Source organism: Vigna umbellata, chromosome 6 (assembly GCF_029865625.1).
Source record: "Vigna umbellata cultivar VRB3 chromosome 6, Vumbellata_1.0, whole genome shotgun sequence".
Lineage (NCBI taxonomy): Eukaryota > Viridiplantae > Streptophyta > Magnoliopsida > Fabales > Fabaceae > Vigna > Vigna umbellata.
In genome coordinates this window covers 31,030,060-31,052,601 of record NC_142170.1, presented here as the reverse complement: position 1 = coordinate 31,052,601, position 22,542 = coordinate 31,030,060, and the positions used below count along the sequence as shown (strand labels likewise).

The window sequence follows — 22,542 nt, the reverse complement described above, 5'->3', positions numbered from 1 at the left end:
GTTTTACCAGTTTTCTTATGATGTATTCTATTTTGTAAAAAACACGCAGTAAGCAACCCCAAAGGTTATCAGGTGCACTAGAACTCATAAGCATGACATTCATAATTTTCTTTAGAGTTATATTCTTTCTCTCAACTACTTCATTAGACTCAAGTGAATATGGTGAGGCTACTTCATGGATAATACCTTCTCTAACACAAAACTCATTAAACAAAACATATTCACCACCTCTACCTAATATAATCCTTTTAATTTTCTTATTCAATTGATTTTCTATTTCTGCTTTATAAGTTAAAAACACATCAAAAACTTCATCTTTATGTTTGATTAAGTACACTTTGGTGTATCTAAAATAATAATCTTTAATGGTTACAAAGTAATTTTTATCGCTTGTAGACATTATTTGTTTTAAATGAGCTAGATGAATTTGAATTAACCCTAACAATTCAATTTGACTTATTATTTTAGATTCTACACATATATCACATTTAGTACTCTATTTATCGTGCATATTAATTAAACTCAATCGTTGTAATTTCATAACATATGAAGAATTCACGTGTCCTAATCTAGCATGCCACATATCATATGAATCAACAATATAAATAGAAGAATAAGATTCATTAATATTTTGAGAAATATTAAGTACAAAGAGACCTTGATCACAATATCTCTTTCCCACAAAAAAATTATTTTTGTCATTAGAATCTTGGCATATTCGAATGACACTTTAAACCTTACTTTTCCCAATAGTGCTATAAAGATTAAATTGACTCGGATTGATGATGCATGTAGCACATCACTCAAGACTAGAGTCTTTCTAGACGTGAGTTTGAGAAGAACTTTTCCTTTTCCTAGAATAAGAGTTATCTTGGAATCACCGAGGTAAACGTGTTCTTCTCATCCTATACACTATTGTAGGACGTAAAGGAATTTTTGTTTGCACATATATGCGTGGTAGTACGAGATTCTACCACCCACATTCTCACATGGTCATCAAATTTACTTGTGAAACGACCATAGCAATAATATCATCTTCTTCAACTATATTTTCCCTAGAAGAATTATTGTTTCTTGCTTTGCGCTTGCACTATGGTGCATGATGGCCCAACTTTCTACACACAAAGTAATTTCCTTTCTTCTTAAAAGTGGGGTTAGATCCGTTGGGACGAGATTTTTGAAAATTGTTTTTTCTATTATGATCAGGTTTGTGTTCGTGCCTTTTTAAACATGATTTTCTTCTACCATATTTGCTTTTGTATTGAAAGCTTTGGCCTTTATAGTAGCACACTCTTTCTTGTTGGTATCTTCAATAATTATATGTCTGATGAGTTTTGGAAGTGACATCTGCTTGTGTCTGTGTTTTAGTTGTTTTCTTTAATCAGTCCATGATGACGATAATTTTTGGATTAGAAGTTATGAAACAAATTCATCAGGTAGAAGAATATTATTTGCTTTTATATCTTCAAGCAACTTGTGATACTCATTAATTTGAGACTTTATGTCTTTATCTTCAATCATTTCCCAACGGTAGTAGTTCTCAATGACGAACCTTTGTCTGACGACATCTTCAGTAGTGTATTTGAGAATCTTGACAAAGGTTGATAAAAAAAATACTTGAAGAATAACATGAGGGATATTCATAATATGATACAAAAAATGGATCATAAGGTTTTCTCGTACGAGAGCTACTGAAAATATGAAACATCATTCAATTAAAAGTTACTTTGTTGATTAATTTTGTAAGGGGAAATTATTCTCATGCAAGAATGAAAATTTGTTTTGTATTTTGAAAAACTAAAACAAATTAAAAATTAGTAAATGATTAAAATAAAATAAAGATTCAGATGTAAAGATAAATTGTTAGTAAAATATGAACAAAATAGATTATGCAAACTAAAATAAGAAAATGTAAAGTAAAATTCAAATTGGATTCTCTAGCAATAGTGTCAAATTTGATAAGGTGTCATTGGAAATGTTTAAATGGATGTTAATATATAAAAGTTTAAGTCAACCTAAATTGTATCTCAATGAATCTGATACAAAAATCTTATTAGGTTTAACGAAGAGGAAGTTCACTAGGGAGTTACAACACCAATGAAATCTGAACCCAAACATATAAGGGATTGACATCACTCTCTGCACAAAACCTTAAGACAATGGGTTAATGGATCTTCAATCTTATATGGTGCTCTACTCTCTCATTTCTATCTAACGTGAGATTTAGACTCACACTTGAAACTCTAACAATATCCACTTATAACACATTTTTAAAAAATAAAAAGAAGGGGAGAGGGTGTTTGAAAATAAAACTAACTATAGAAAGACATGTTGATTCTCCAGTTTTCTTATAGTTGAATTCTTCATTGGTTATAATTCAAAAACATATAAACTCTTATTTATTCTTCTAACTGTTAAGGAAACAAAATATAAGTTAAAACTAACCAATCAGTTAATTCATTTAGCTTCTTATATAATTCAAGAAAAACTCTAATAACTTTATCAATTACTATAATCCAAGTATGAATACATTGTTATTCACTTTTTGCATGTGCCAGCAAATCGTGTAAATCCTTTACCTTTCACTTAAAGAAGTTTAAAATGAGTTCTAATTAATGAGAACATTGAAAATTTGTAGTTCAAAACAATCATAAAGTAGAAATTAAAACTAAAAAAGAATGGATGAAAATAAATTATATTTGAATAAATTGAAAGAACGAATACTTTAATTATGAAACTGTGAAAGAATTTTAGCGAGAGGGATTAGTCTTCTATGTGAAGACCACCCAAAACATGAAGGGAGTGATGAACGGTGCTAAAGGAATTGATTGATGGATGAAGGAATAAATAATTGTAACTAAAATCCGATAATATATATATATATATATATATATATATAACTTTTAAAACTATTTTTGAAAATTGAAGATGCAGGATAAAATGTTTGAATGTACAAAGTGAACCAGCCTAAAAATTATAGTATAGTGATCAAATTAGGAATTTATAATTTTTAATAAAACAATCATACCCATACTCTTAGAATTAAAATTGAGACAAACCAACCATTTTTCTACATATTATTTACCAAGTAATAATTAGTATTTTTTTTAATCGGTTCAAAAACTAATTGATAAACAAAAGGGCTTTTTTGGAACTTAAATGCCACTCTTTCAAAATAAAGAAAATCTTGTAAAACACTGCTATCACACAATCATGGTCTTTGACATTTAGTGAGAGTACATAGTTAGAAGCACATGGATTTTAGTTTAGATAGAAATATCAGGAGTAGAACTTAAAGCAATAAGCACTCCATAAATGTAATAAAACTCTTCTCCCATGATTAAGAGTCAGAAATCAAAGGTTCTTCTTCCATGATTGAGGCTTCCTTGTTGCTAACTGCAGTAGAAGCTGGGCAAACATGTAATGTAGTGCATATATCTGTTGTTTTCAGGTACTTCTCTGCTTTCACAATAATCAGAGGTCCATATTCAAAAACCATCCTCTTGCACTGCAAAAAAAAAAAAAATCACCATTAATAAAGAGGAAATAATTGATCATGAAAATTATCTTTGTGATGTGTTTCTTCGGTGTATGAATTTGTCTAATAGGAACAGGTACGAAGCGCTCGAGTGGCAAAAATACTCTTCAGAGAATAATTGATCCAGGTTACTCTGCCTACACTTTAGCTTATCTTTTTAGAACAAACCTAGATGCAATTTTATATATGCATTAGAATTCACTTGTTTATAGTTTAACAAGTACGAGTTGCTTCTGATTAAAAACTATCCTTGCGGCAACCTTCTAAAGTCATTATTATAAAAGTCAAAACAAACTTAATATATATATAAACTACATATGACTAGACAATGTTTTTATATTGTCAATGCATAGACCAAGACATTTATTTTATTTTTTTTTAATTCAAATTAGAGTTAATAGAAGTTCATGTTAAAGGTTATAGATCACCAAAATGAAACACAAATATGCCCGCTAAAACGAGTGAATATAAATTTTATCCATTACTAATTATTGTTAAGACTTTAGGCGATCTTAACCTTCTTTCGTGAGATTTATATATTTTCAACTCTGCTGTTGCCCCACAAAAAGAAAAGTTTATCCAGTTCCAACAGAACAAATTATTTCATTTATTTGGTTGGACAATCCTTTGGATGGTGAAGTGCGAATAATGTCACCAATTTGCACACAAGAGCTCAATTATTGGCTAGGTAAGGAGGTTGACAGCAGAGATAAACCATTAAATGAAAATACCTGTGGGCAAAAACTATGGTTGCAAATTTTTCTTTTGCCAAGACCAGGATAAAAATTTGAAAAATCCTATTTTGGATTCATAGGATAGATTCAATGCAACGCCATTTATTAAATAAGAGAGTGAAAGAAAGATAGAATTTTCTTACCTTCTTTGCCAACTGGTCCATAGAATTGCATGCCTTCAACAGTGCTTCCATTATCTCAAGCTGACATTAAATAGTTAGTTTCATATGCAACAAAAGGTGACAAAAACGTGGAGTAAAGACACTTGCAGAGTGGGGTCAAAGCAACAGTATTTGAAGGCTTTCAAGGAAAAAAATTGAAGCCTAGAGAGGGTCAATTGTATAGATGACAGGGACTTAGGTATTATGCATATGTAACTTTCATATTAAGTAATATGAAATGCTCAGTAAAAAATATCGAGTGATCAGGATGCTAAAGTTACTAAGTTTTATATAATATTACAGAGTGAGTTCTTAAGTAACGCTCGACTTTCACTCAAGGATGCTAAAGTACTAACCTTGGTGTCAGGATCATTCAACTTAACCAGTATGGCTGAAACAGTATCTTTGCAAGAGTCACACTTATTTCCTTGAACTTGTGAGGAGATATTTGCAGATTGGCAGAGGTGGACCTGTCCGCAGAGTTCTCTAGGCAGAACTGATGCGATTTCTGAGAAGAAACGTGGGGCATAATAATCCACCAATTCAATGCACTGTAAAGTACAGAATAAATCTATATTATTAAATATAGAGTCTAACAAGCTCTGATTCATTACATTGAACCATAAATTCCTAATGATAAGAAAATCAAACCTCCTTGTCTCACCAAATGTACAAAAAATGTTAGAAAAGAGAACTCTCCTTTCCATCGGTTTATTCTAGTTACAAGTCTCTCAAATCTCATGAACTCCCGCTCTTTTTCATCTAAGCTTTCTATCAAAGGGTTCCTTTCTTCTAACTAACTCTTTACTGTAAAAACTACGGATTCTTAGTTTTTCTTTTTAAACCAGCTTCTATGATAAACCTGCAATCATGTCTTGTTATCAACTAGCTTTGCTAGCTCCTGCCTAACAGCCTGTCCAATTATTATGTCTTAAGTCACTAATTTATTTTACAATTTTCTCCAAACAAAGTCCACAAACAACTAGGTTGTGTTTCTGTTAGGAACCTAGAAACAAACTACAAGAAAATAATGCTGCACATTGTATCGATTATTGATTATCAACAAAGGAGACAATTATCTTCCAAAATTCTCCTTTACAAGAGAGAAAATGCTCAATTTAATAATGCTAAGTAACAAGTCTAAGTGAATTTTATCCCCTTCAACCATTCTATTTTCATATCCATGCTAACTCCTCCCCCCATCTATATAACTATCTGCCAAGTCTCATTAACCTATTTCCTTATGTACTATCGGTTATTCTGTTTATGAGAAGTAAAATATGTATAATTATCATATTGTAAGCAAAACAGATTTAGGAAAAGTGACCAACCTGCTGTTTGAAAGAGAGAATCTGATAACATTTATTGTGAAGTGAATCAATAATCTCTCTTTGGTTCTCTTTATCATTTAGATAAGCAAGTGCCTCAGTGGTATATTCCTCACAAAGTTCACAGACATCTGATTTCCTGTTTACTTCTGCATGCAAAATATGTCCCCAGCATAAATGATTACTGAAGTAGCACTTCTATTTTAAAATTATAACCGTTCTTTAACAGAAATTATTTACACTATGTTTACCAAGTAGCATTTTTGCTTCAGTGGTCTAATGAGAACTAAGACCCAGCTGTTTCATTTTTGACAAATTGGAATCTTTTCTACTATAAAAGTGCCTGAATATGAAAACTTCACCCATATTTCTTACATCAATTTATCTAAAAGGAAGGGATATTTACAAATTGACACACATTGGTAAGGCTTATGGAAAGGAATGTCAGGATTGGTCTTCCTTTCCCATCAAATGAACACAAAAACCTCTACAAATTGATCAAAGCCATTCAATAAGCAATGCTTGATTAGCACAAGAAATATATACAATCAGAAATAACATGAGAGTGTATTTGAATAAACTTCTTCGCCAACACTAACAGAAGAAAAAAATAGAAATAAAACGAGATTCTCAATAAGGAAAAATAGCTTATACATGTTAATTTGTAAAAAAATTCTTACTTTTTTCCTAAAATACTTACGAAAAGTTTAACCGAACAAACCCTCAGGAGGAATTTGTAATTATGTTCTATGCATCTCATCGAGCATGACAGTGAAAAGCAAAAGGATGGAAAAAGTTAGTCTAACAATCTTACCACCACCGTTTGCTAGCTCTCTTGCATCACAAACCCAAGCAGCACCCAACAAAAACAGAAAAAAAAGCCCCATTCTTCCTTCCATGATCCCTGTGACAAGCACTTCAAAAAGCAATGTTAAATTCCCCCAGGAAAAAAAAAGAAGACAGAAGCAAACGGTCACAACAGAGATATACACGTATACAGAATTAATCGTCAACTAAAGCCAATATATGCAGCATCAAAATATATTTTCAACAACCGTATCAATTAAATATTCATTATGAAGAGATTAGCAATAATACAAATATGCACCACACATAAAGCATGATATAAATTGAGTGGCGTAACAATAGTGTGAAACTAGTGAAGATAACAGCAGAAAATAAATCAGTGTGAATTGCATGATCATAAAAACAAAGAAGACGTATATATTATTATGTTTGTATGTATGAAATTAAGAGCAATAGAGATGAATGAATAACAAAAGATGAATAATTAAGGAGACAATTATGATAAGAAAAAACGTTAATTATAACGAAAGACGTATGAGGAATGAAGAAGGAAGATTGCCTGTTGTGGAAGAAATCAGGGCACCGTTTCAAAGAAATGTGTCAGGTGCAACTACGAGGTTCAGGAGAAGGAAAGGTCACACAAAAGTTATGATTCCTATCAAGTTTGTTATTTACTTTTAGTTATTTATAATTTACCTTTTCACTCTTCTAATTAGCTATATCTGTTTTGAAAATAAAAATTCTAAATTAATGATTATTTTTTCAAATTCTTTGTTAGATCATTTTATTTTAGTTTAAATATGAATTCAGTTCAAGTTAAACACTTTGGATTATATCAATTTTGAAGTCTAGTTGGTTAGAAACTTATTACACAAATAATGAATTACTTAAACTGAATAACTCACCAAAGAAATTTAAAATGTCAAAAGTGAGTGACAATGTGAACACGTCATTAATAGCATTTTTATTTGGTTTTTAGTTTAATATATTTGACATAAATAAATATTTAATAAAATTAAATGTCACACAGATTATGAATTGAGTTATGAGTTTAGAAATTCAAAATTAAAATTTGAGTTTGATTGGGTTCAACTCAAATACATTTAAACAATGTCGAAATTGATTGAGTTTACATATTACTTCCATTCATAAACACTCATAAGGTAAATTATTGTATTTTCAAGAATCACATACTTTAAAATATTATGCTGAGAAATATTTTAAAACATATTCAGTTAAATTTTAACTTTTATTAGTATATTTTTAAAACTTTAAATTAACTGAACCAAAAATTAGAGTAAAAACGAAAGTTATATGCAGGTTAAAAAATAATTTACCACATTCTAATGTATAAAAAAAACTCGCATTGTAACTATTTTCCGAGAAATGAACAATACAAAAATTAACACTTCCTAGTTCAATTACTACGTATAATTCTTTAAGCATCATCCTAATATACGTGTCATTAAAAATAATTCACTGATGAAAATTCATTAATAAATTTAAGTACTTTGATAATTATTTATATACCTTCAATAAATCAAACAGTTGCTAAAAGATTGTTTTTATTTTAAAAATATTTCCATTAATATATTTATGCTATGTTATATTCCATAAATACATATAAGAAACTGGTGACATATCCCATAAAGTCCATAAATACTTTTAACCATATAAAATTTAAATAAATATTTTATAACAATAAATGTTTTTTAAAATGGAATTCATAATTTAGTTTAACAATTATTAATTTATATCAGAACACATTTTAAATTACCGATAATAAAAATAAAATAAAATTGAGATAGATATATTGAAATAGGAAAAAACAACTAAGAAAAATCTCTAAAAACAGTTTGGTTGAATAAGATCTTATTAGTGTTATTTTCCTCCAATGAATTCCCTCGAAATATCCTTTAACTAACATGTCAACATAAAAGGGAGAAAAAAACAGAACAACCTCAGGCATATCACAAATATAAGATCAGCTTACAAGAGTCAAATTGACATAAATCATCTCTACAAGTGGCATCACAATTGATGGACAAACTTTAGTTATAATGTACAAGCAAAGGGAAAACAATGCAACAGACAATAATCTAGTGAAGCAGGCACAATACATTGATTGATAAGATGCAAACATGAATTTTTCAGCACAAGATGATCAAGAAAGCCATCATCACCTCAAGTTCAGGGTTGGCTTCTTCTTCTTTTGCTGCTTTGTCAAAAGAAGAGAGAATCTACCAAATCCAAATTTCTTTCTCTTTGCAGAAAACTGCTTCTGACCATTTTCCTTCTCAGCTTGCCTGTCAAAGGATGATGCATCTGCATTTTGTCTGCCTAGCATCTGACCAAGAGAAACCTTCCCTTTAACTGACTCTCTCTCTCCAGCTTCATACTCTTCTGGCATCATCAACTTTCTACTCAATATTTCTCCTATAGACAGTGTTGGCTTAAGAACTGGCTTGGCCTCATCATTTACCAGATTCAACCCGTTCACGTCGAGTAACCGAGATTCCTTTCTATAGTGAGAAGGGTAAGCATTTTTAAACTTGGTGGAGTTATGTATGGAGGATCGCCGTCTGTGACTGTCCGACCGCCACTTCCTTAACGCCTCTTCAACTGCTAACTTTCCTAGATTTGCAGCCTCTACCCTTTCTAGAGCTTCCTCGAGGGCCTTCTTGCTGGTTTTAACTTCTTCTGTGGCTTCCTCTACCTTCTTCAAAATGTCCATTTTTGATACATTTGCTTCATCTACTAGAAGCATAGCATCTACAACTCTCTTCTTAGAATGTTCCTCGGCCTCCCGCGCCTTGCAGGTCAGTGCATTATACTCTTCAAAGGAAAGGGTAATTCCATCATGCTTCTGCATGCACTCTCCAGGTGAATTATCATTATGTGATAAAGCTTTTATCTCTGCAAGGGCAGCTGCTTCTGCTGCTCTAGCAGCTTCCTTTATTTTTCGAGCAGCAACCAGCCTGATTTCAGCAGTTTTTATCATAGCTTTTGTCTGTTCAATCTCAGACATTGCTTTCGAGACTTCCGATTTAGCAGCTTCTCCCATTCTCTTGAAATTCTCTGCCTCAGAACTCAGCCGGTGGAGCTCTTTTGTAATATCCGAAGGGTTATCCAAACCAGCATCTTTTGCCACGAGCAGTTTTAGTTTTGTCTGGTTTAGCTCTTCCTCAAGACAGCATATCTTTGAAGAATTCTGAGTTAACCTCTCCCTTGTCTTCTCAAGAGATAATCTTTCCTTCTCTAACTTCTTATTGAGTGATTCAACAGAAGCGCGAACATCAGCAATATCACTTGTGGTTCTGTTCAGATTCAGTTTTGCTTGCTCCAATTCCTTTAATATTAAACCTGGGGCTGTTGAATGACAGGGGACACAACCTTCATTCAAATCCTGAACAACATTACTCACTTGGTTTTCCTTATCTTCTTTCTCATCCTTTTTAACAGTACACATATCATTGCACACACTCGTTTGGAAATTCAATTTCGCTTCAGATTCTTCTTTCTGCAACTTTGATTTCAAATTCTCCACAAGCCTTTTGGTACTTTCCAACTCTTTCAAGACATCTAGAGTTTCCCTTTCTTTCAGGATCAGCTCTTTCTCCAATACAGCAGCTTGCTCCTCCAGTTTTCCAGGGTCCAGCTCTTCTGGGTGACGCAGCTAAAAAGAAGAGAGAAACTTTAATTGTGAAATTAACTCAATACAAATGCCAAAATATAACTTGAAAACATCATAAAAAAACATTAAAAAAAACTGCATTTAAGTTGTCCTTTTCTAAACAGATAAAAGCCACAAAAATATTACACTGGAAAAAACATAATCCAGCTAAGATATCATATACATGACCTTCATTGTCAGGCGAAGGGTTCTTAGCAGCTAGCACACTACCCGTAAACAAATAAATAATCAAACAAACGAAAACAAACATGGAAATGATTTGAACTTTAATATCACCTGCTTTCCACGTTTTGTGAAGATTCACAATTTATAATATTTTACTTTAGATCACTGCCTTCAGATCCAAACCAAAGTACTACTCAGAAGAACAAAAACCACAAACAAGTAAAAAGAAAAAACTTGAACTGCAGCGTGACAAAACACTACTACCTCAATTAATTAACAAAACAACAACAGTAAAAATAACAAATCCCCATTTCTTATCACAACACCATACACAATAGAGTTGGCAGAAGAAAAAAACACACAGAACCATTTTCTTCTAAATGTTCAAAATCAGAAAGGTCGAAGCTTTTCCTTTGTGCAATGCCGTTACCACACGAATCACAACTTCAAAGCGAAAAGAGGCTGATGGGTTGTTACCTCAGGCTCGAAATGCTTATTGCCAAGACCATTGATAATGGGTTTCCAATACCCAACGCCGCCGAACCGCGAGACGGCTTCCCTCACGGATTCGAACGGCGCCGATGTATCGATCTCCGCCCTGAAACCCGATTCGGACCGGTTCGCCGGCGTGTCGGAAACTTCCATGTGAAACACCGGAAAAAGTTGAATAAACAACAAAAGTAATAATAACAATAATTGAAACAATAAAACGACAAGGAAGGGTTGGTGTTTTGGCGATTGTGGAAGTAAACATGGTAACTAAATAGTAAACACAAACAAACGTGGTGTCGTTCTTAGTTTTTTTGCCATGAGCTATACCGAAGTCTTTGCCTTGATTTTCGAAACTGGGGGGGGACCGGGGCCCACCACAGTCCTCAAGCGCAGACTCTTGTCTGTCAACGGTAACAAACGATGGGTCTCAACTTAACTACTATACTATTATTAATTTAATAAATTCATATATACTATTATTATTTAATAAATGGATATACGTATCTTATAAAATTTAAAATGTAAAGTGTATTAAGGTTGCATAAACGATACGTAAAGAATGTGATAACAATAGAGCGAAGTCTCCAAGATTAGGGTGTTATTAGGTCCACTGGGATTTGGTCGGGGGCATTGAATTTGAATAGCATGGTTGTTTGAGGTTATTAATTATAATTAAATGTATCTTTTTTATTTTAAATACAATGATACAATTAAATTCTTGAATAACCCATAAGCATATTATTAAAAACAATAAAAATTTATAAAAATAAGTTATATGTCTTTACCTGTAACATCCCAACATATAGTAATTTACCATAATCAGAATTAATTACATTAATCATATAAAAACAGTGCAGTCTTACAAATCTGAACTAGCGTCTAATTGCCGAACGGCATAAGCATAAAGAAATAACGAACGCTTATACAAGCAAGAGTTCAGGGACGAACGGTCTTACAAAACTATAACCGAACGTTCAAAAATAACATAAATAAAACTAACTACAAACACTCGCGAGCGCTCTAAGGCTCTGCCTTAACTTCTACCTCCACCAGGTTTGCGTCTTCCAAAATTTCTTCTTCTAGCACTTCTTCAAGTGACGCACCTCCATCTGCTCACATCCACACGGATGATCATTGCAATGACAGGACGAACGTACATATACAAGGCGACAACACAAGGAAACGAAAGGGTAAGCTTATATAATTTAAATCATACATCAACATATACAATAAACATATCATTCCACGCAAACACTCATGTAACATTATATGACTATATATATATATATATATATATATATATATATATATATATATATATATATATATATATATATATATATATATATATATATATATATATATATATATATATATATATATTTATGACGACCGTCCGGACTGTATGATCTGTGTAGCTACAAGCGTCCTCGCACCCGAGTGGTGTAGTAGCCGGGATAAACCTAATCAGCTGCCACTCGAGGTTAGTCCGTTCTTACGTCGCCCATGTTAACTTATGGACTAAGGACCTCCTGCCATTCCCACACATGAACTACTCCTCTCTACTTGAGAATGAGTGTCACGGAATATCAGGATGGACCAAGCCTGGCTTAGCTTATCCACAGTCATACTTTACCAAATTTAACATTCAAATATATATAAGAGACGTTCCTCCATGGAACGCTCGTTCAAATCCCATACTCATAGAATCACTCAATATAGTGTTCGCATGGTAAAATCTTATAATTTATCATCATTCTCATATTTAACTTTTAGAACATAAAAGGACGAACGTACAGTCCTTTGAAGAATTAGGACGAACGTCTAAAATAAGTACTGGATGGATGAACGTGACTCTCTGTTTAGTCAGTTAAATGAAACGACTCAATTTGAAGGAGTACTGATACTTAGAAAAGATCTTGAACCAGATTCAATATAGGAAGGATGGTTAATAATACTTAGAAATTTTCTTTATAAAATTTTGTATATACCGAATTGATGCCAGTATTTGAACGAACATAAGAAGATAGATATTCCAATGTTGGACGAATGCTATTTTGGGACGAACGCTTCGGTATCAGAGCGAGCGTCATTTAGAACTAACGTTCGACATAAGGCCGAACGATATAAAAGACGAACGTCCGACATGAGGCCGAACTCTATGAAAGACGAACGTCCGACATAAGGCCGAACGCTATGAAGGACGAACGTCCGACATAAGGCCGAACGCTATAAGGGCGAACACTTCGGTTAAAGACCGCGCGTTCCGTATTTGTAAAGTTTCAAATATTTAAATTCAGCTGAGCTGAACCGAACGCTCAAACATTCAATTGGGGACGCTCGTTCTCGAGCAGAGTTCTTTCCAAATGAAAGAACTCCATTCTAAGTAATTTCCAGGAAAACCGAACGGTCTAAGACCGTACAGTGACGAGCGTCATTTATCAAAGGGGATGATTTAAATTTTAGATTTTTCAACCTTAACAGAATTTTCCAGATTTCCAATTTATAAACTTTATAACTTTCATTCCAGATTTAATTCACCTTCAACATCATCATCATACAGATCTCAATATTTTAATCATTCCAACTATACAATAACCATACTCCGTTCATACATAATCAAATCAACATGCAATTCAAACCACCACAACATATATAATACATACAAACAGTGCTTGTTCATGACAGATCAACCAAAACCAGAAATCATATCAGATATCAGTAATCTTCCATAACAGCTCAAACTTCAGATTTATCATACTTGCAAATCAGAACATATAACATACAATATAAATTAAACATATAAGCTTCCCTTACCCGGATTGGAAATCAAACTTGTCCTAGATGCAACAGTGGCTTGTTCAACTACGCTTTTCTTACGTTCTTGACTCTTCCAAAATAAAATCTAACCATGGAACACGGAACACTTAGAATACATGCTTGCATGCAACTAAAAACCCTATTTTTCCAGAACCCTAAAGACGAGCTACGGAAAGGGGACTTACCAGTTCCAGTTCTTGAAGCTGTTCGGTCCAAAAGGAAGCTCACAGCTGGGCGAACGTTCCTACGGTGCTGTAAGTTGATCGGAGAAGAAGGTAAGGAGTTATCGTAGAGAGAAGGTGAACTGGTTCTAGAGAGAAGTTGGAGAAAAATGAAAGGTTTGGTTCTGAGGAAGAAGAAGAGTGCGTGCAGGTGAGAGAGCGTTTTTCGAAACTCAGTTTTGTTAATTTCCACGCCCAAACGAACGAGCGTCTCCTCTGCTGACACCTGCACTCTCACTTCTGACTTCCGAAACTTCTACGTGACAAGTGGCGCTCTTGCATGCAGCGTTTAGTGCGTTTTTAATGCACTGAACGTGTGGCGCGGTGCATTTATGGAAGCAGTCAGGTGACTCAGCAGTGAAAATAAATGACAGATTTGACAGTAATCATGGTTTAAATTTCAGAGACTTCACATTACCTTTTTTGTAGGATTAAAAATTCAGGTGTTTGTGTTCTTAATTAGAATAGTTATTATAATTAAAAATCATCAAAAATTATAAAAAAAATATATTTACTATAATAATCGCAACAATAGAAATAAAATTATAAACAAAAACTTAAACCTAGATAGCTATAGAAAATGATATTTTCTTTATACTAGGATAGACGTTAGACTTATGAAAAAGGCAATTGTATGTATGATTTTTTTTTACATTAGCATATAATATATCTAAGGAAAATGATACTTGAACAACCTCTTTTGACAACATTTAGACACGGGACAGGTGTCTAAATGTGAGCGGTCCACGTGGAAAATCAAAAAGCAAATGAAATATGACGTGGAAAGGGGGTGGGCAGGGTTTTCAAGTTGCGTTTCAAATTTCAAATTCATTTGGAAGAAATGTAGAGAGAGAAGCGCGAAGGTTGAGAGGGAGAGTGTGACCTAGAGAGAGAGGCCGAGAGAGTTGGAGAAAGGGAGTTCGAGAGAGAGAGGTCCGACGGAGTGCTTGCCGGGGTGCCGCCGGACAACGTTGAAGGCCGTGTCGGAGCTATTCAACCCCTCCAGCCGGTTCCGATTCACGGCCGCCGCAGCTCCGACGTTGGCCAACGAAACGAAGGCGGCATCGTCTTCCCTCCGACCCAGCGAACTAGGAGCGCGTTCTGAGTCTCGATTCGTCCCACCTGCTTCCCTCCCTGTGCCGGACCTTTGCATTCACCGCTGGAGCATCGCCGGAGTGCCGCCGGAGTGTACGAAAAAGAGGGGTTTTCCGGGTTGTTAGTCCCACCCACACATTTTTCTTCGTGTGTGTTCCAACCGGCACACGTTGTGTTCACTCAAGGTTCGTTTGCTTTATTTGAGTGGAATGAATGTATAATATATGTATGATGTTGTTTGTGGATGATTTTGGTTATGTATGATACGTTGTTATTCTAATATTTTTGGATCTTATTTGGTAGTGTAGGTATTGTTGCAATGGAGGAAGTTGATCACGAGGATGAAATCACCAATGCTATGATACGTTGGATATTTTTGGATCTTATTTGGTTATGTATGATACGTTGTTATTTTGTTGCTACCAATGTTGTTTCTGTACAACGATTTTTACAAAGAATGGTTCCTTGGGCACGGAGATTGATATAAAGGTGATAATCAATGTCTCAACATCACTTGTATGTCCAATAAGTCTTTAAAAAAAATTGGTTCACTTAAAATCAATGCTATTTTCATAGTTGACCCCTATGTGCAAAACCTTTGCCTGAACTCTCCACTTATTTGGCCTTTGCTCCCAATGTTGTTTCACCACAATGAGTTTTACAAAGAATGGTTCCTTGGGCATGAAGTTTGATATAAATGTGATAATAAATGCTTGAATATCACTTGTATGTCCAATAAGTCTTAAAAAAATTGGTTCACTTAAAAATCAATGTCATTTTCACAGTTGACCCTTGTGTGCAAAACCTTTGCCTGAACTCCCCACTAATTTGGCCTTTGCTCCCAGTGTTGTTTCTGCACAATGAGTTTTACAAAGAATGGTTCCTTAGGCATGGAGTTAGATATAAATGTGATAATCAATGCCGGAACATCACTGATATGTCTAATAAGTCTTATAAAAGATTGGTTCACTTAAAAATCAATGTCATTTTCACAATTGACCCCTGTGTGCAAAACATTTGCCTGAATTCTCCACTTATTTGGCCTTTGTCCCAGTGTTGTTTCTGCACAATGAGTTTTTGATTGTTGAAATAATCTGTATTTTGATGCAAATCTGGGAAGAACGGGATGAAATTGGGGTTTCTGGAAATCTGGTGCGATTCTGCAGAATTTTGCAGAACGCGCGTTCGTCCAAATGGCTCGACCAATTAGTGGTCGGCCAAAAGACTATGAGCGTTCGGTTTTATTTTCTGATGTACCCAGCGTTAGCGTTCGTCCATGGGTGAAAGTTAGTAACATATTAGACGTTCGTCCCAACAGTGCTCGACAATAGTGGTCGGCCAAATAACCGTTTGGTCTTGTATCCTCTAGTAACGAGCGTTAGCGTTCGTTCTGGGCTTGTTTTGGTGAGCGTTCGGCGATCGGTCTTCGTGTATGGGTGACTGTAGTGTTCGGCTGAATTTAGTATTATCAGGCTTGAATCCTGAGCGTTCGGTTTTGATGTTTTAGTGATTTAAGCGTTCGATCTAAATTTGATATTCTTAGGTTTGAATCTGGAACGTTCGGTTTTGGGTGTATTAGTAAGCGTTCAGTCTATAATTTGATATTCTTAGGTTTAAGATCTTGAACGTTCGTTTTGATGAATTAGTTATTGTAGCGTTCGGTCTTAAATCTGATGTATGTTTAAATCATGAACGTTCGAATTTGGTGAATTGTGGATTTTAGCGTTCGGTCTTGGGTATTAGTGATTGTGAGCGTTCGACCTTAATTTGATATTCTAAGTTTAAATCTTAAACGTTCGGCCTTGGTGTATTAGTGAGCATAACCGTTCGTTCTTAACTAGGTATTCTCGGATAGCAATCTTGAGCATTCGGTCTTAATTTGATAGTCTTAAGTTTGGATCTTGAGCGTTCGATATTATTATGTGATTAGTGATTGATAGCGTTCGACCTGGATCAGATATTCTGAGGCTTAGGTTGTAAGCGTTCGGTCATACTATGTGTTAGCCAACGTTCGATCTTGATGATGTTGATTCTAAGTTAGTGATCGTTCGCTTCAGATAGTACTCGCCATAGGCAGCGTTCGGTCGTTGATGATGCTTGATCTTTGAATGTTCGTACAAACAGTTAAGTCGAAGTGCTCAATCTTAGCGTCCGTTCAAATAGTGTTCGGCCAAATAGTTTTCTGTTTAATAACGTTTGGTGTTTTAATGTTGAGCCTAAGAGATTGATCTTAATGTTCGTCCAGCCGGTATCTGATTTTAGTGAGTTGTTCGGTTTAGCGTTCGTCTGAATATTGCTTAATCCAATGTGGTGTTGGGTTTAGCGTTCGGCCTAATAGTGTTCAATCTTATATGGTGCTCGGTTTTAGCGTTCGGCAAAATAGTGCTCAATCTTTTATGGTGCTCGGTTTGTAGTGTTCGACCGTATTATGCTTGATCGTATAGCGTCCGTCCAAGTAGCATTCGGTGAATAGTATTCGACCAAATAGCATTCGGTGAATAGTGTTTGTCCAAATAGCGTTTGGTGAATAGTGTCCGGCCAAATAGCGTTCGGCGAATATGTATGAATCCGTAATATCTTTGGTAGTATTTTAAAACAATTATTGAGAATTGTTGGTTATTTTCTTGATCTAATATTGGTTTATTTATACATGTTGAGAATATGTATGAATCCGTGATTGAGCACGTTTATTTTTGTTTGATGTTGGTACGTACACTATGTTATTTGCTTGTTATTTGGTTGTAACTTCGTCTGTCTTATGAGGATCCCATTTTATAGAACCACCTCTCCTGTATCCTATGACGACCTTGAGAAAGAAAAAGAAAACAGAAACTATTAGACTTTGGAGTAAGTTGTTTCATAACGATTTTTCTTAAATAGGGTTAAGGGGCTGAACTTGAAAAACAACAAAATAACATGGATTTAGAATCTTAAACAAAAGATGAACATTGGGGCACCTATTGCTGCACCAAATTCAATAAACTGGCCGTAAAAGGTTATCATATGACGCTACAAAGGCGTACATTAACATAATTACAATTAACATAATTACAATTTGCTTCTTAGGAGGACCACGAAAGTCACTATTGACTCAGTGTTCAAGAATCCATATAACAATTCCAATCACAAAAAATGAGACAGTCGTAGCACACCACATATCTGCTGTAAATGGTTTGAGGAACACCCAAGCACTTGATCCTGATTTGTTGATAGGAGCCACTATGACAAGGCTAGATGATGCAAAAGGCTGACAAAAATCCACAATCCTTGTACGGTTAGTTACAATTGCAATGTCTCCAACAACAACATCATATACCTAAACAATTTTCAAGGATTACATGTTATCAAAATTAAGACAACACTGAATAGAAACAAATGCTGATTACAAATTTTTCAATTTTTGTTCTCTTCTTTTCTCACTGCGATTCTACCCAAAAATATTATAAGGAAGAAAAATAAAGAACTGGTAAAAATTTTTACAAACTTTGGAGCAAGAAAAAACATAATATTATTTCATCCATAAGAATTTTTACATATAGCATAGCTGCCTTTTAATAAAAACATTGTATGTCAACTCAAAAACAATCGTAACTAATTGAGTAGATATATATGAATTAACCAACATTGACTATGTTTCCTTTTTCATCATGGGTATCACTTAAAAGCCACGCGTAATCCTTGGACATCATTTGAAGTTTATGGGCAATAGAAAAATTTCTCAAGCTCGGATCAGGGTTGGCATGAATAATATACACACGAGGACCAAACAATTTAGATTGATTAAGTTGGTGATTTCATCCGGATCAAACTTAATACTCAAAGGAAGTTTATAAGAGATTTTCAATCTCATTTTTTCAAGTTCATCACTCAATGCATATTCTCCATTTCTTCCGTAATCAAGCTCAAAAATATGGTTTCTATTTAAATACATAAAAATCCTAAATTTATGAAAATATAATATAACTCAACATACCTTTTTCTTGTCTTAATAAACTTCATCCTCGTGATCAACTTCCTCCATTGCAACAATACCTACACTACCAAATAAGATCCAAAAATATTAGAATAACAACGTATCATACATAACCAAAATCATCCACAAACAACATCATACATATATTATACATTCATTCCACTCAAATAAAAAAAACGAACCTTGAGTGAACACAACGTGTGCCGGTTGGAACACACACGAAGAAAAATGTGTGGGTGGGACTAACAACCCCGAAAACCCCTCTTTTTCGTACACTCCGGCGGCACTCCGGCGATGCTCCGGCGGTGAATGCAAAGGTCCGGCACAGGGAGGGAAGCAAGTGGGACGAATCGAGACTCAGAACGCGCCCCTAGTTCGCTGGGTCGGAGGGAAGACGATGCCGCCTTCGTTTCGTTGGCCAACGTCGGAGCTGCGGCGGCCGTGAATCGGAACCGGCTGGAGGGGTTGAATAGCTCCGACACGGCCTTCAACGTTGTTCGGCGGCACCCCGGCAAGCACTCCGTCGGACCTCTCTCTCTCGAACTCCCTTTCTCCAACTCTCTCGGCCTCTCTCTCTAGGTTACACTCTCCCTCTCAACCTTCGCGCTTCTCTCTCTACATTTCTTCCAAATGAATTTGAAATTTGAAACGCAACTTGAAAACCCTGCCCACCCCCTTTCCACGTCATATTTCATTTGCTTTTTGATTTTCCACGTGGACCGCTCACATTTAGACACCTGTCCCGTGTCTAAATGTTGTCAAAAGAGGTTGTTCAAGTATCATTTTCCTATATCTAATACTAATAAATCATGAATTAATTTATATAATTGCTATGACAGACTTCCAATCTAATATTAAGATAATGTCATGAGTTTGTAACTTTTTTTTAGGTTTAATAGCTTATTTTGTCTCTAGTTTCGCTCATTTATGTCAAATTAGTCCATCCTTTAAAAAATGTGTCAATTGTGTCCTCACTTGATAAAATTTGTCTCAATAAAATCTCTTCCGTTAAATACGTACAAACGACGTTAATTTTCTTTTTCTATTTCCTAAACTTTTCTATGCAATACAGGTTTTTACAGGCTTGTGTCAGGTTTTTCTCTTTCTTATGCTTTAAGAAAATACTTTTTATTTAGTTATTGAAGCATTGTCATTGGGGCGTGCGCCACACGATGTTCCAAATCGCAAGCACTGAAATTAAAAGTTTCAGTTCTTTCTCGTCTACGTTTGTACCTCTGGAACGACCACCCGTCGCTCAGATATCCAAAGGTATCTGTCAGAGACCTCTGATGACAAATTTATGAACACCGAAAAAACGGCGCCACAAACTTGTTTAACAATCGACAAGTGTGACCGAATCGTATCAAGTAATAAAACTAGGTAAGACCAAGTATCGTTTTCCCAAAGGACTCACGGCCTAGTTTAGCTATATGATTTATTGATTATTTGAGACTTGAGAACAAATTGATTGTAGGTTTAAATGCAAAAGACAGTAATTAAATATGTATGCATGAATTTGATCAATGGAGAAAAACATAATACAAACACTTCAATGAATTAGATGGATGAGTATGTTGTTGGGGTTATCAATTTCATCTTATCCACTTTCATATACTTTAAGAATTCATCATTGTTTTCATCAATGCTAATGCCACTCTCTAAATCACCTTGCAAGAAGGCCTATCCTTAATTATGAGTTCATACTATTCCTAGCATTCCTAGTAATTAATTCTTAAGTGCAGAAGCTTAACGACAACCAATATGCTATTAGGAGAAATTCTCCGGATCTAGATTTCCCCGTACGTTCCCATATCGACAAAATCATTAATCATGGCAATGAATGAGTTAAACAAAGCAAGCTTTACGCAAAGAGGAAAAACCCTAACTAATGATGAAAGAAAGCATAAGTCTTAAAAATAAGATGTTAAAACAAATTCCATATATGAGAGTTTCACAAGACTACATTGATTCCCCAACAACAATACAAGGTTTAGTTCACAATATTCATGGTGAAACTAGATGAATAATAATGAAAGAATGAAAGATAAAACCCTAGAAAGTGGAGGAGGTAGCCTGAGCATCCAAGATCTTCCTTCAAGGGGTGGAAAAGTGAGTGTTTGCTTCGTCTCAGCCAAAGATACAAACCCTAGGACGTCCTAAAGCTTATATACTATTCTAAAAATACAGAAAATTAGGTCCAAGCCCATAAAAGTGCCACTCAGCGGTAAACTACCGCTCAGCGGTAAACTACAGCTCAGCGGTAAGTGCATGAGTTGATTCTTCCCCCTCAGCGGATCCACCGTGATTGCCTGAGTGCCGCTCAGCGGTAATTGCGACTTCTCCTTTTTGCACTTTTCGATGTCTTTTCTGATTCCATTTCTATCATTCTTCACTTGTTTCACCAAATTCACCTTAAAACCTGCATAAAATACTGAAATCAAGCATAAACCTGTCCAGCTCTCTTATTTCTAAAAATATGACCAAAAGCATGATTTCAAGCTAGTTTCTAAGTGTTTAAGGTTGCTTTTAGTATCACTTTTAAGCATGAAAATAACAGTTTTTCAACTGTTATCAACCTCCCGAAGCATCAGTTCATGCGGTGGGAGACGAAGATGGACCTTCTGGACTGGCTCCGTTTGCTGTTCGGGTTCCAAATAGACAACGCTCGAAACCAGACGGAGCACCTGGTTCTCTGTAACACTTCCACCCAACACAACCCTACCCTTCAACACAACACACCTAACCTTAACAATAATATTCTCTTTCCTATCTTTTGTACACTTTACTTAACCCAAACTCCTCTTCTAGTTCACAAACACAATCCACATCACACCACCCAAGGCTCTCCTCACATAACCGCAACCAACATCTATGGCCTCTCCAAAGGCAAACACATATAAAGAACACTAGCCCGGACAAGGAAGTGTACCCCTACATTTTCAAACACCAACTTTACGTTCTTTTCTCTCCCTTTTTCCACATTGTCTTCTTACATTATAAACCCTTACAACCCCTTCCATGCATTCTCTTCCGTCATCATTCCCTCACGTTCTAAGCTATCTTCATTTAACTCCTTCATGAACACCTTCCCTTCGTTCATCACTTCTTTCTTCTTCCCTTTCACTTCAAACTCTTAAACTCACTCATCTAATACTACCTTTTTCTCTCCAACACCACACAGTGACCATGCATCTACTTTATTAATTTGAAACTCTTCTTCACAATGAAACCTATGACCTAACACTCCCTACTTTTTCCACCACTCCTCCAAGATTTCTACTCTATACGAACCAAACAATCAACCTTAAGCGACAACCCATACACGACCATACACATAAAGCAATTTAAATAGAACCGTCATATTATAAAATATACACGAATGGTTACTGTGAGAACCTGATAAATTAATACACACTAATCCATTCTCTGATCACACCATTAATGCACCGTGCCACGTCAAAACCCACTCACACTCCCACTGCATGCGTCTGCCAAGTGTCACGGTTAGAGCACT

General features: G+C 35.0%; 2 protein-coding genes across 3 annotated transcripts; both read right to left on the bottom strand.

Moving 5' to 3' along the window:
• Positions 1–3,150: 3,150 nt before the first annotated feature.
• On the bottom strand, positions 3,151–7,214 carry LOC124845337 (uncharacterized). Of its 2 annotated transcripts, none has more exons than XM_047322414.2 (6): positions 7,128–7,214; positions 6,576–6,665; positions 5,765–5,910; positions 4,790–4,984; positions 4,416–4,475; positions 3,151–3,508 (listed from the first exon to the last, which is right to left on the bottom strand). In XM_047322414.2, the coding sequence occupies exons 2-6, from the start codon at positions 6,658–6,660 to the stop codon at positions 3,341–3,343; spliced, it is 654 nt and encodes a 217-aa protein (XP_047178370.1). In that variant the 5' UTR covers positions 6,661–6,665; positions 7,128–7,214; the 3' UTR covers positions 3,151–3,340. The 2 variants fall into 2 exon arrangements, with proteins under 2 accessions (XP_047178370.1, XP_047178371.1); XM_047322415.2 differs by lacking the exon at positions 7,128–7,214 and adding an exon at positions 6,752–6,843.
• A 1,297-nt stretch (positions 7,215–8,511) lies between these two features.
• On the bottom strand, positions 8,512–11,292 carry LOC124845336 (weak chloroplast movement under blue light protein (DUF827)). The gene is made up of 2 exons (XM_047322412.2): positions 10,905–11,292; positions 8,512–10,244 (listed from the first exon to the last, which is right to left on the bottom strand). Exons 1-2 carry the CDS (start codon positions 11,070–11,072, stop codon positions 8,748–8,750), a joined length of 1,665 nt encoding a protein of 554 aa, XP_047178368.1. The 5' UTR covers positions 11,073–11,292; the 3' UTR covers positions 8,512–8,747.
• Positions 11,293–22,542: the final 11,250 nt, after the last annotated feature.